The 13,784-nt window shown below is 30.8% G+C and overlaps 1 protein-coding gene across 1 annotated transcript in view; it reads right to left on the bottom strand.

Annotated features, from left to right (window-relative positions):
• Positions 1-268: 268 nt before the first annotated feature.
• Positions 269-13,784, bottom strand: part of LOC107438127 (SEC14-like protein 4) — a gene marked incomplete at its 5' end in the record, with an annotated part of 30,237 nt that continues 16,721 nt past the window's right edge. Inside the window, 7 exon segments of the mRNA XM_016050335.3 lie at positions 269-421; positions 991-1,303; positions 2,083-2,189; positions 4,258-4,344; positions 8,434-8,514; positions 10,905-10,980; positions 11,098-11,195. Of these exon segments, the coding sequence (XP_015905821.2) occupies positions 324-421; positions 991-1,303; positions 2,083-2,189; positions 4,258-4,344; positions 8,434-8,514; positions 10,905-10,980; positions 11,098-11,195 (860 nt within the window). The 3' untranslated portion in view covers positions 269-323.

Genomic DNA, 13,784 nt, shown 5'->3' with positions numbered 1-13,784 from the left:
ATTAACACTAATATTTATAAGTTTCAAAATTAAATTTTGTATCACTTTTAAAATTTTTTTTTTTTTCAAAAATTTTCTAAAGCCATTTTTTTTACTGTGAATTTTTAATCTCTTGCTCTTGCTGTTCTAAACATTAAGAATCATATTGGGTAAAATTTTATTATGTATACATGTGAACCTAACTTATTTTTAGGTTCTAAAAACTATGAAAACTTTGAACCAACCTAATGTATGTTCAAACATCTCTAAAAAAAGCTTTCAGAAAAGATTATTTGTTAAACGGAAATATTTATTCATGTATAGAAGAACAATAATTTCACATTTTAGTTGTTTGATATTTCACTTGGAGGTATGATTTTAGTTTTATAAATGATTTCTTTATTTGTCACCCAACTGTAAGTATTATCAAACACCAGTTCATCTGAAAAAAAAAAAATTAAAAAGATGAGCTTTTCTATACATTTAGATCTAAAAACCGAGGGTCGTTTAATACGTCCTTAGAAAAAGAGATTAAAAGGAAAAAAAACAATTTGGGTTGAATTTTTTATTTACTACAGAATTTTTTTCACCTTTTTTAAACCGTCCAAAATGTAGAATTTTTGAAGGTTTTTAAATTAGGCATTTGTTTGGACAATGACCTTTGCGTTTAAGTGAATCGTTTTGGGTTAAATCTTTTGATTATAATGCATTGTATGGCGATTCGTCATCGATATTGATCAGGTATGTATTCTAGATCTGTGTTAATGGAAGAGAATTATTTCTTTGCCAAATGAGCTAAACTAGCCTCCAAATCGATGACAAGATAACATTTGTTCTAAACTAAAAACAGCTTCCATCTATTTCCGGGGAAACTATAAACAGCTAACTAACTCCATCTAAACTAAAAACAGCTTCCATCTATTTCCCATCTCCGGAATAATTTATTTACTTAAAAGACAATATCAAGTGGTTGGGGGGAGAAGAAAAAAACTAAAATCGAAGATTACTTACATAGTCCTGCATTGAGACACTTGAAAGTTCCCGTTTCTGGATACATATGACACTCGACTCTGTGAGGAGTTATTATTTCAGTTGATTCTTCTGCTTCGTCTTCTTTCAAACTCAGGCCAAATCGTATATCATAATCTATTGTCTGAAAATCCCACTGAATAACAGTTTTAGGTTCTTTAACCATAAGTTCTATTCTAGAAGCACATCCACATTCCACGACGATTCGCGTAGCGGCAGGATCATTTTCAAGTACGCCAAGTTGTTGATATAACATTAGACTTTCAGGGACTGGTTCATTTAGAGGCATTAGGTACTAAAAAAAATTTTAATAATTAGTTAGTTATTGAACTATGCTTATATACGCCAGAAATAGGTTGTTTGACTCGTTATTTACAGAATACTTTTCTCTTTAATTTTTTTTAAACATTTTTTACTTTTATTTCCAATGGCAGACATGAAAGACAAATTTGTAACTTAGAACAATATAAAGAAAGAACAAAAAGCGTTTTTTTTTTTGTTCTTTCTTTATATTGTTCTCAGCTACAAATTTGTCGTTCATGTCTGCCATTGGAAATTAAAAAAAAAAGTAAATAAAAAAAATGTTTAAAAAAAATTAAACATATCTTATAGGATATCCATATAATACTTGCTGCAATCTGGTGTGCATGGGTTAAATGGGTAAAAAGATATGTTGGGTCAAGAATCCCATGCTTACTTTATTACATTAATGACATATCTCTTTAATTTCAATTGCAAATGACTGATAAACAGAAACAATGCGAAATTCTGCTTCAATATCATGCTGATATTTGGTGCACGTTATCACATAAATGTAGATTTAATTATGATAAAAAGAAAAGTTAAATTTCAAAATTGATTTCTTTTTACGTGAAAAAGAAGAATTTCTTATTCAGATTTCTTCCTACTTCCTAATCAAACTCTTGCATTTAACCAAAGGTCTGTCTGTATAATAGATAATATTTAACTGATACTAAAAGTTATATTTATTCACATTATTTCCGTTATTTTAAAAAAATCCTGTTCAAAGTTTTCAATTTTTAAAAGAGGTACAAAAAATGATATAATTCATACCATGGATGCACACTCAGGATTTCCATCTTCATCAACTTTAGTTCCTCCAATTGATACAGGCAGTATATTAGAATCGATATTTCTTGTAATAATTGATGGCGCATCCTCTAAAAAAAACGATTAAAATTAAGTGACTCAGGAATAAAAAGAAGGATGTTAATTTGATTATCATGTTACATGAATGAGGAACTACCGAAAATGTAGGATGATTTAAAAATTCAATGAAAGACTAATAAAAAGAAATAAAAATCTATGGTTTACAGCATTCTGCTATGGAAAAAAAAAACTTTCCTTCAAGTTTCCGGGTATAATTAAAAAGTTTAAAAACTGATGGCACTGTTGATCAGAAAAAGTATAAACCAATGCTTTTCGCTGCATGTCATTTAAACTGAAATATTTGCATGGATGTTAGTTAATTTTATCTCTACACTGCGCAGTGATGCGCTCATTTTGAAAATAGTTTATCTCCTCTAGCAGTGAAATTTGAAACTTAGTGAGAATAAATTCTTTGTTTCCTTTGTAAAAGGCAGCAAACCATGTTCATTTTGAATTTATTTTTGTAATTATTCGGTCCTTTTTGAGATATTCGACACATGTTATATTGATTGATCATACGAAAAATAGGTGTCAAATATAGATGTTTTAACCAATTAATATTGCAACTTAGTATGAGAATCCGATTATTTAATGATTAAAGCTAAGCAAAGTAATAATTTTTTTCATTCTACTCACCGTACAATGTAAAATTATGCAATTTTTTAATCGATTTATACTAACTTTCAAAAGCCATAATGGGTCACTACATTTTTTCATTCCAAGATCGGGTTTATACTATCTTTACCCGCTGCTACTATAAAAGATTTTATTCTTTAAAACTGTTAGTACAGTGTGCAAAATAAGTTCTAATTTAGTGCACTGTACATTAAGTACGATGGTAAGAATAAGAACTTTAAAAAATTCCTAAGTTACCTTCCTCTGATAGAACATACCTTTTATTTTCAATTGATTTGAATCCTCGATTACTAAATTATGGTGATAGCCGAAATTAGGAAAATATGATCCTTATAGTTTCGCCAGGAGAGCGCTTGAAAAGTTTAATAATATATATATAGTATATATCAATCTAAACTTTGAACGAAATCGGTCTTAGAAATAATAATTTAAAAATAAAGTTATTTTGAAATTTTATAACTCCGAAACATTTCTTCTGATTTCGTTCACGTTTTTCATTTCGTCATTTAAAATTAGACAGATCAAAAAGATGCAAAAGTTTGCTTACCTTAAAATTGAGATAAGAATCCCAATTTTTCGACCCTTCTCCCGACTAAACTACTGGACTATATTTTCGAGATTGTGGCTTCGGCCTTAATCTCTGATGGTTAAAAATCCAAATCCACAGAAAAAAGTGGTATGCTTATTCTGATAAAGTACGTTTTTGTGCCTGTTTTCGTAACTTAAGTCTTTTGTAGCACTTACTAATTTGAAACATTAATTCATTAGTATAATTGAAGACAACTTTTTGAACGATTAAAATTTGCACTTACCACATAAAAAATCGATTGCTAGAAAAGATATTTATGATGTTATCCTTATTTTGGCTCATTGTACACTAATAAAAGCATAATCGGCCGGGATAGCCTGGTCGGTAGGGCGCTGGGCCCATGTCCGAGAGTTCGTGGGTTCGAACCCCGCCGACCGAAGACTCCCCGTGTAGTAAAGTGACTGAAGCACGTTAAATCTGTCGAGTTGCAAAAGTCCTCCATGTTCCCATAACAAATCAATATCTCTGATTCAGGTCAAAATTACGATCTGTGAATGAATGAATGGATGTATGAATGGGTCCGCTCTATAAACGGGTGTGACGTATGGTGTGGCAAAAGTCGAATTCTTGGCCATAGATGGCGCCACTGGAAAACAAAAACAATCGCACCTCCTCTGCCTAAACAGGCATATGTCAACGACAACAACAACAACAGTGTAATTATTAGTGCAGTACAACAAAAGCATTTCAGCACAATAATTGATCCCCTTCACCAACAGCAGTACTATAGCATAGTACTATAGTATAAAATCAACAACGGCGTGGCACAACCATTAATATACTATTAAATTTATATCACATCGAAATAGTATTGTTTCTAAGTTTCATTAAATACATATTAAAATTTTAAATACCTGAAGGTAAGATTTCCACCTTTGACGTTATTGTTTCAGGCAATACAGATTTAGACCAGCTCCAAATAAAGTTAAAAAATGATGGAGCTGAAAAAGTGTACACTATCTTTTAAAATAATAATAGATGGATTATTTACTAATTATATTTATTTAAGAGCGATAATAAAAGAAACTGGGAGCTGACTGCCGAAGAATATAAAATTGTGCTTTCTGAAAATATTCTTTCTTAGAATTCTTGGACATAGATGGCGCCACTGAAAAACGAGAAACGCATACTCTGCCTTAAATTTGCTCGGTTTCACCAAGCAGGCTTGCTAGTGTGGCATGTGACATTAGAAACAACAACAACAACAAAAGTATTCTAATTTATAACACAAGTTTTTGAAAGCATTGCTTACATTTTTATGCGTCAAATTAAATAAATAAAATAACAGGGAGTCTGTTAAGAGACTTGGACAAATATATTATTTTTTCAGTTTAATCCATTAATGCGTGATATTTAATATCGCAATCCATATCGTAAAAAAGGCGTAGTACTTATTGTTACCTAAAATCACCATTGTAATTAGACCCTAACCTTGCATAATCTAATATAATCTAACTTAACTAGGTCTACTCGGCTACGTCATAGCACATAATTTTAATGGTATTGGTATCAGAACTTTCAAACAATCCCTGAGAAAATACAGTCAGTAAAGATATATTCTTAAAGTTTTTATCGCCTAGTTGAATGGTTTAATTATAATAAAATTAAGTATAACTGAATAAATTAAAATAATATAGTAAGTGTAATTTAGATTATTGCGTTGAAGTTTTTTTTCAATGATGAAAATTGATATACATGTGACTTTCTTTTTGTTCCTAACCTTCTAGTATTTTATCTTAATATTGTTAATCAGCTGACCAGACTGTGTAGGGGTCCGGGAACTGGCCTCGCACCAGAAAGGTTCTGGGTTTGAATCCCGGACAAGGCATGGATGTTCTTTCATTCTCTGTACTATCTGTCCTTACTGTGGGAGCAACGTTGGCCTACCTAATATGGCACCCCTGAAAGAGCGGCCATAAAAAACTGCCCTTCAGGTGCCTGTATGACTTAGGTCGTTCTCCAGGTGGGCAATGGAAAAAAATTGTTAATTATGCTTTATATTTTCATTAATACTTATTCATACTACAAAATATTTTCTGCTACCATATTCTTCAGTAACAATAATTCAATTATCTTGTGGTTTAAATAATTAAAATAGCTAGTTAAAACGCAAGTAAAAACTTAAAGAGTGCATACTAAAATTTTTTTAAGATATGCGTCTTAAATATGAGGAAATAAGCATAACTTAAAATTAGATAGTCATATTTTCGGGCTAACATAGTCATATTTTCGGGCTATATTAACAGAATATGAAATAGGAACAAATGTGAACAGAACAGAAATAAAGTAAATTCCTAATAGGATTTAAAAAAAAAAACGTTAAAAACTTTTTTTAAGAAAAATACAAATGAAAAAATTTACGAACAAAAGCTAGCTATCAAAAACTAATATAGTTTCTGTAGGAAATGAAAAATGGCTCGCGTGATACCGTCAAATTACGTTAGAGATAGACGCACCACTTCTCATAAATATAAAGAAATGCAATAGGAATGCACAAAAAACTAATTGTTAACTAGTTCATTTGTAAGCATTTAAAGTGAATGTAAAGTCGAGATAAGAAGTATGCAGCAACAGATATTAGGGGAAACCGTGGCGTTTGCGTGCAGGATATCAACAAATATGATATTTATGAACACTCTTAAACAAAAATTCAACTCTATATGTTGACGACCGTTTGTCGTATACAGTGTTTCTCTTAACACTAAGGTTTACGGACATTTCTTATATACCTATCTCTACGAACACGCATCAATATGACGCATGAAAGAATACCATAACAACACTTAGAAAGCAATGTAATTACATACTATAAGAAAAAAATGAAAATATGAGATTTATGGAAAGTTTTTATTATTATAATTTTATCATACACATCTCTCTGATCAACTGACATCACTCTGATCAATTGACATCACTCTGACATCAATTGACATTCCGCGTTTGTTCTCTCTATTATTGCTTATCAGCAGGGCCGGATTAACCTATAGGCACACTAGGCACGTGCCTAGAGCCTACGAAATTCAGGGGCCTACGAATAACTTGGGAGAAAAAAATTTGCTGACAAAAATAATTTAGCTTTAAAAACAACAAGTGTATTTTGCACAAAATTATGAAGATACAAATAAAAATATAATATTTTTCGGTAATAAATTATTTTGCAGAATCTTATGATCTAATATATTACTTTTTTGCGATTTTTGGATTCAACGAAATCTTGTATTATGCTGTCGAATTCCAAACTACGCAAAATGTCGTATTCAATAGACATAAGTGCGAGCGATGCCAAACGATCTTGATTCATTGTTGAACGCAAATAATTTTTTATCAATTTTAATCTGGAGAAAGATCTTTCTCCTTCTGCATTTGATCCAAGAATCGACAAATATATTCTTAATGCAATGTGAACGTTAGGAAAAGTATTCACAAGTTTATCTTTAATTTGAGCCTTCAACATTTCTTGTGCAGATTTATGTTCATATAAATTTGAAAATAGTAAAAATTCATCTACAAAGTTTTTCTCTAAATCGGATGAGTAAATTTTCACCAAATTTTGCGCTTTTAGTTTAATCTCAGATTCTGACAAATTTTTGTGTAATTTCCTTGTAATTCGGGTTCGATAAAACATCGATTAATGACACTTTTTGGTCGATCCAGAAAACTGGGAAATTCAGACATCCGGGATAGCGATGGTCCCGAGCATCCCAGATAATTGGTTCTCTACTGTATAAATATTTCTTGTAATTAATCTCACTATCAATTTCACTGTTTTCTTTGCTGGTTTGTTGTTGTATTGTTGACGTGAAGTGTTTACATAGTTATCGATCGAACTAATCATAATGGTATTATCGATATCAACTGCAATATCGGCAGTATGTCGGTATTGCAGATAAAGTTCGATAAACAAGTTTGTAAATTAAAATCCATATTAATTAAAATGTGGAAAAAAATATGCAAGAAAATGTTAGCATATATTTTGAAAAGAGGGGAGGAGTGGGGGGGAAGGAGGGGAGGGCCCAAAAACGGCTATGCCTGGGGCCTACGAAAGGTATAATCCGGCTCTGCTTATCGGCAACAGTTATTAATCGCTTGTTTCATTTGGGATAACGATATCAGACAACGGATCGAAGTATTGTCGGTACATTCCTATTCATTATTGATGTGATGTTTGCATGCTTACTCAAAATTTTGTCTAAATTTGCGATCGCGTCAAATTGGCGCATACAAAGAGAATTTCAATATTTCAACGCTTTTGAAGAAAATTGATTTCAATGAATATTTAACTCAATCAGTGGATAAAAGTCATAACAAGAGATAAAATAAAAAGGCAAACGGGTTTTGTAATTTTCCTCATAAAATTCGAAATTCGTCAAAATGACGCGTCCCGTAAGCCTAGTGTTAAGCAGAAAACATAATTTGACAGCAAGAGCCCGCTGCATTCTCACCTTCTGCTACCAAATATCGTATAACTGCACGTTGTTGTGTTCTGTACACAACCATATTTAGCGTGACTTTACATTTCTTATAAATGCTATCATGCGAACTTACTTATCTGTTACACGCAATCTGTGCACTCCTCATATTTACAACCATGAAGGGTGACGCTTCTAAACTAAACTAAACTCAGTGGCGCGACAGCCCATAGAGGGTCAAGGCCTGCTGTGCCCATCTCAGTTTTCTTGACCTTGGGCTCTGAGGTGCAGGAGCAGATGTTCCTGTCGGGTGGTCAGCCGAACGCGGAACCCCCAGTGTTTAGTTCCCAAGCATGCTTGGAACTCATTTATCGACCCATTGAAGGGATGAAAGGCTGAGTCAACCTTGCCCGGCCCGAGGATCGAACCAGGGACCTGTAGGGTGACGCTTCTATTGCAACTATATTTCTGACACTGTCACGCACGTTTACCTTTTCACTAGAGAAACTCTTTGTGTAATTTTAGATACACGTTTGAAAATGAAATGAAAATTTAGATCATATTCATTAGTATAAAATTTCTAGATCACATTTTAGTTAGTATAAATTTTAACATACTCACTATTCACAATGTATACAGCTTTCATATTCTCAGGATAGTTAGCTTCATACTTTTTCAGTATGAAGTATGTATGCTGTACAACTATATAAAAAATGTCAAAATAATTGCAAAATTAAAAATGGCAACGACAAAAGAAAAAACTTGTTATTTATATAAGGGCCTTAAAGATCAAGATTTTTCTTCGTGCTTTAAAGCATAAGGTTATCAAATTTTTGTTTAGTTTAAAACCTATACCAGTGTCTCGGCTTAAAACTTTTGGCAAAAAAAATCAAGCTAATTTACAGGAATATCTCATATTGCACGAGTGACAGTGGCTTTTAACTCATCTCTTGTTTGCTAACTCATTCAATTTTGCTTGTTGTAATGTATTTTTCAAATGAACCTTTACAAAACTTACAGGAGTCAATTTATATTGCACCAGTGACAGTGGCTTCAAACTCACCTCTTGTTTGGTAGTTTCAACTTTTGCTTGTTGTGGTGTATTTTTCAAATTACATTTGCAGAATTTATAGGACTCAACATACATTGCGCCAATGACAGTGGCTCCTAACTGACCTCTAATTTTCTAAAACTTAAAGCTTTTGCTTGTTGTATTGCATTTTTCTAGTAGACTTTTACAGCATTTGCAGGAGTCAGCTCATATTGCACCAGTGACAGTGGCTTCCAATTCACTTATTGTATGCTATTGCTATGAACTCTTACTTATTGTAGTGTATTTTTAAAATAGGTTTGACAAAAGTTGTGAATATTTAATGAATAAAAATGGTTTCACTGGCTAGCATTCTTAACTAATATTTTTAGAATACTTTTTAGAAATGAAGTAAGAGATATACTCACATTAGGGTTCAATAATGAATATTTATGCGAGAAAAAACAAATACAATATAGAAATCTGACATATAACTATTGAGAAAGTGGGTATACAAAACATTAAAACATGTTTGATAGTAAATTAAAATTTGGATATATTTTTAATAATCATACTCATCTCTGTTTTTTCCAGCAATCAAACAGATTTTGATTTTTGTATTCTCTCCCCTCTTTGGGGAGCAGAATAATTCGAACTTAAATTTTAGTCAGAACAAGCTAAAAGAATTTGGGTTATTATTTTACGTATTTTAAAAATGAAGAGATCTGTTTTCGATCTTAATATTTCTTAAAATTTAATAAGGTTGATTTAAACCTGAGGGGTTTGAGAGTTGATGATTTATTCCTGAGGAGTTGATGATTTATTCTTGTCGAAAATAAGTGGAACAGTTTTTATTTCGCTGAAAGAAATACAGGTTATTTTTTTAGATTTCGATGACGTTTTTGTTTTTTTCTCGCTAAATATAAGAATATCAATAAATATATCTGATAAGAATTCATAATCTCGCTAAATATATCTGATAAGAATTCCTAAAATATACATTGCTAAGGGTGATAATTATGAAACATTCTATATATATGGTATATTGTCTATACCAGGGGTGGCCAAGCTCCTTGTTAGTCGAGCCGTTTTTCAAAATTTAAAATTTTTCATGAGCCGCAATTAAATACGTATTTAAAAGGTATGCAAAAAAGGTATTAATTTTTTTACATAATTTATATTTTTTGAAAACATAAATAAAAGTACAAAATATGTGTATTGAATTTAAATATTAAAAATTAAACACATTTATTTCAAATTTGGTGAATAATTGGTGACAGCACTTCTCAGTAATTCTTTGAAATGCTGGTCAGTTGATACTGATCGGTGTTTGGATTTCACGAATTTTAAAGTGGAATAAAATGATTCACTTAAGTACGTTGTTCCGAATATTGAAATAATTCGACAAGCAGCCTTTTTTTATTCAGGATACTTCGATTCTGGTACAAATTTTCAAAATTCAGTAATCGACATCGATTTATATTTTAATTGTAGAGCTTGATCTTGTTGCATCTCAATTAATTCTAATTATCCAGATGCTTTTTGTGTCATATTTATATTGGAAATGGAAAACTCACCTTGAATTGAACAACGTTGTACTTAGTCTTTTATATTTGTTCTCAGTAATTTAAAAGACATTTTGAACCCATAAGGAAAGATAATAATTTTTTAAAATATAATAGCACAAAAATGAAAAGGGAACTCTGGTACATTTATCGAGAGCCACAAATAATCCTTCAAAGAGCCGCATGTTGGCCACCCCTGGTCTATACGGTTAGTCAAGGAGAAAATTTGCAGGGTTTTTATTTCTAATTCTTCTTAGAACAATCACAAGTTTCTGAACAAAGCAATTTTTATCGGAAACAATGTTTTACTTGTAAACATTTACAAACAAATTTTATAGAAAAATGCTTAATTCAGAGCAGCTGAAAATCATATTTTACAAAAAAATATATATATATTTGATTCATGTTACGTAGAATACTAAAAATTTAAAAAAAAAAAAAAAGTAAAAAGAAAAGAATTAAAATTTTCGGATTTAAGCACCGAAATTCAGCTTTACCTCCTCTGTCAACTATAGTAGACCAACTCAAACCGTTGAAGTCCAATATGTATACGTGTTGCTCTAAATGTGATTTCTAGAAAATAATATTTACAATTAAATTCATTTTTCAAACAGTTTTAAAACATGTTTTAAGCTAAGTATCAGAAAAGAGAATTATTTAAATTAGATGAATGGAATTTTCAGAACCTACTCTTTCAGGATAATCTTGCTCTTGTTCCCGAATGTCAGATAAAATAAGATTCGTTATGTAACGGTATAAATCGATTTTAGGAAGTGATAGAACCAGTCCTAGAAATCAAATAAATAAATACTACATTTTGGTAAATAATAAAAAAAAGGAAAATTTTTGTAATAAATATGCAATAGATGTGACAAAAATATGTAATGCAACAACACGCTGAGAGCTAGTGTCCAATATGTTAAACAACATTTGGTATAATCCTCACACATTTGGTAATAGAAAATCCTTAGCAGCCATGTCGTATGATTATGCGGCATGTAAAAGAACCCTGGAGTGCCTTATTGGCTCTTGGCATTTCCGGCAAAATTAAATTCCTAGTGCACTTTAGCATCCAAATAGAGTCTCGGTGCTGCCATCTAGTGTGGCAGAAACTAGACGTTCAAATTAACATGGCCAACGGTATCTCACCCATTGTGGTGGTCCTGAAAGAGTGGATACCACTTCTGGAGAACGCACTAGGTCTGCTCATCGGGAAAACTGATTGTGCAGCTCATAGGAAATAAATAAAAAACATTTGGTATAATTTCATCGCTTAAAAAATAAAATTTTATGATTCTTTTTTTTCGTTTTGTATGTATTTACAAAGCGATTGTTTATGTAACAATATAATTTGTAGTTAAAACACAAAAACGAAATTTGTTATTAAGTCAATGGTTCCACACCCGAGGGTTCCGTCATAGGGTAAAAGAGGTTCCGAAAGAAGGACTTGCTTTTACCTCACAATAATGATTTTTTAAATCTGTATTAATACATAATTAGATCTAATTAAAAATCTGTTCTTTACATAATATTTCAATTTCCTTTATTAAAATTAAATAAAATGCCTAAAATACCCTCATTTATGAAAAACTGCATTAGTAGCTCCCATGCATTTTTCAAATTGCTAAATTTGTTAATAAAGAGATATGTTTCCCTGGAAATCATTTCCAGCGTTTTTAGTAGCTCTTTTAGATTTAATTTCAAGGAAAACTAGAATTCGGCTTTTCTATATTTCATATTCAGCTTCTGTAATTACACCAAAAACAAATTAAAACTAAATTAAATGCAGCTCCAGCAGTGTTAATTCAACAGTCGTACATAAAACCTAATTTAAAACTACTATTGATCAAAACTACGAAAGAAAAAAAAACCATTCCTCTGATTAAATATTTTTAAAGTTAAGTATTTTATTGTTAATTATGCTCACAATAGTTTTTATATACTTTATTTTACATTGTTTTTGGGTCATTCTCACAAAAAGGTGATTTTTTAAGTCCCTTAGTAATAAATATTAGGAAATACAGCAGATTTCTTAATATTTTTCTTCATCATTTTTCGTAAAGTTCTAACTAACAAATCATATGCATTTCTGCTAAATGTATTTAATATTTCATTCTTATTTTTTAATAAACATAACTTCAAAATCCCCTCCTTGGACGTCCCTACGTCTGTGACACAATGTAATTTTTAATGGCTGTTAAACAATTTAAATGTTATTTTAATGATTTTTGTTAGTTAAATATTTATAGTAACTTTTTATTTAATATTTAAAAAAAATTATTATTTTTATAAAATAAATGACTAGTAAACTTTGTCCATCAAAAATGAAATCTCCCTCCATGGACAATTAATATAGTTCCGTAAATATGCAATAAAAGGCAGCATATGCGAAATCCCTATAAGACAGCTGCTGGGAGGGGTAACCATTCCATTTTATAATGTTAACTATCAGTTGTTTTTGTTTTCTTTGGTGTCAGTTTTGGATTGTTGTGTTCAACTGGGGTTTGGCAAAGTTCTCACCGTATACTCCGTGGACATCATAAAGAAGGTAAGAGAAAATTATTTTATTTTTGATAGATGAATTGTAGATTGCAAAAATAGTATATTTAATAAAAAGAACGGCCCCATTTTTGTAACTTTAAAATTAAAAATCAGAAAAATTCAAGAACTAGTTTTTGTCTCCTCCGTGGACATAACAAGTCCGCGGAGGAGAAGACACAGTCAATGGAAGAGACAATGTGTTAGATAACCATAATACAATTTTAATAATTAAAAAACTATTTTCTCTTAATTGATATTTCTTTAAAATGGAACAAATGTGTTAATTTGTTTGTATTTTTAAAGAAAGTCAATTAAGTTTGACTTTTTCTTATCGGAGAAGTAAATATTGGCAATTTTTCTAAATAATTTCTGTGATGTTTAATATCTTTTTTCGCTTCAAATTTTAGGGAAAAAAATGGCAAAACCAAAATGTAAAAAAAGAAAGCAATCAAAGGTTCAAATGCAAAAGAGAAGGGAACAGAAAAAACTTAGTATGAGACAAGCTAGACAGAAATTAAAAGAAAACCCTATATTGTTTGAAGAAAGTAAAAAAAAAAAAAAGAGCAAGAAACTTTAAAATCTGTATCAGAAAAAGATTTAACAGAAAAATCGTGATTAAATGTACTTAAATTTCTAGAAATTGATAGAGCAAGCCGTTTGTGCCCAGGGAAAAAAGAAACAACAAGAAGAAAAGAGAAAAAACAAAAACGTTATTTGGATGACAGTATGTTTAACTTGCATAAAATGTTCATAAAAGAGTACCCTCAACACTTAACTATCATGTGGAGTCTGAATTTTTATTTCAATAGTCTTTACATTTTAATTTATTAATATTC

Source organism: Parasteatoda tepidariorum, chromosome 9 (genome assembly GCF_043381705.1).
Source record: "Parasteatoda tepidariorum isolate YZ-2023 chromosome 9, CAS_Ptep_4.0, whole genome shotgun sequence".
Lineage (NCBI taxonomy): Eukaryota > Metazoa > Arthropoda > Arachnida > Araneae > Theridiidae > Parasteatoda > Parasteatoda tepidariorum.
The sequence above is the reverse complement of the archived record's forward strand: the minus strand, read 5'-3'. Positions and strand labels throughout refer to the sequence as shown.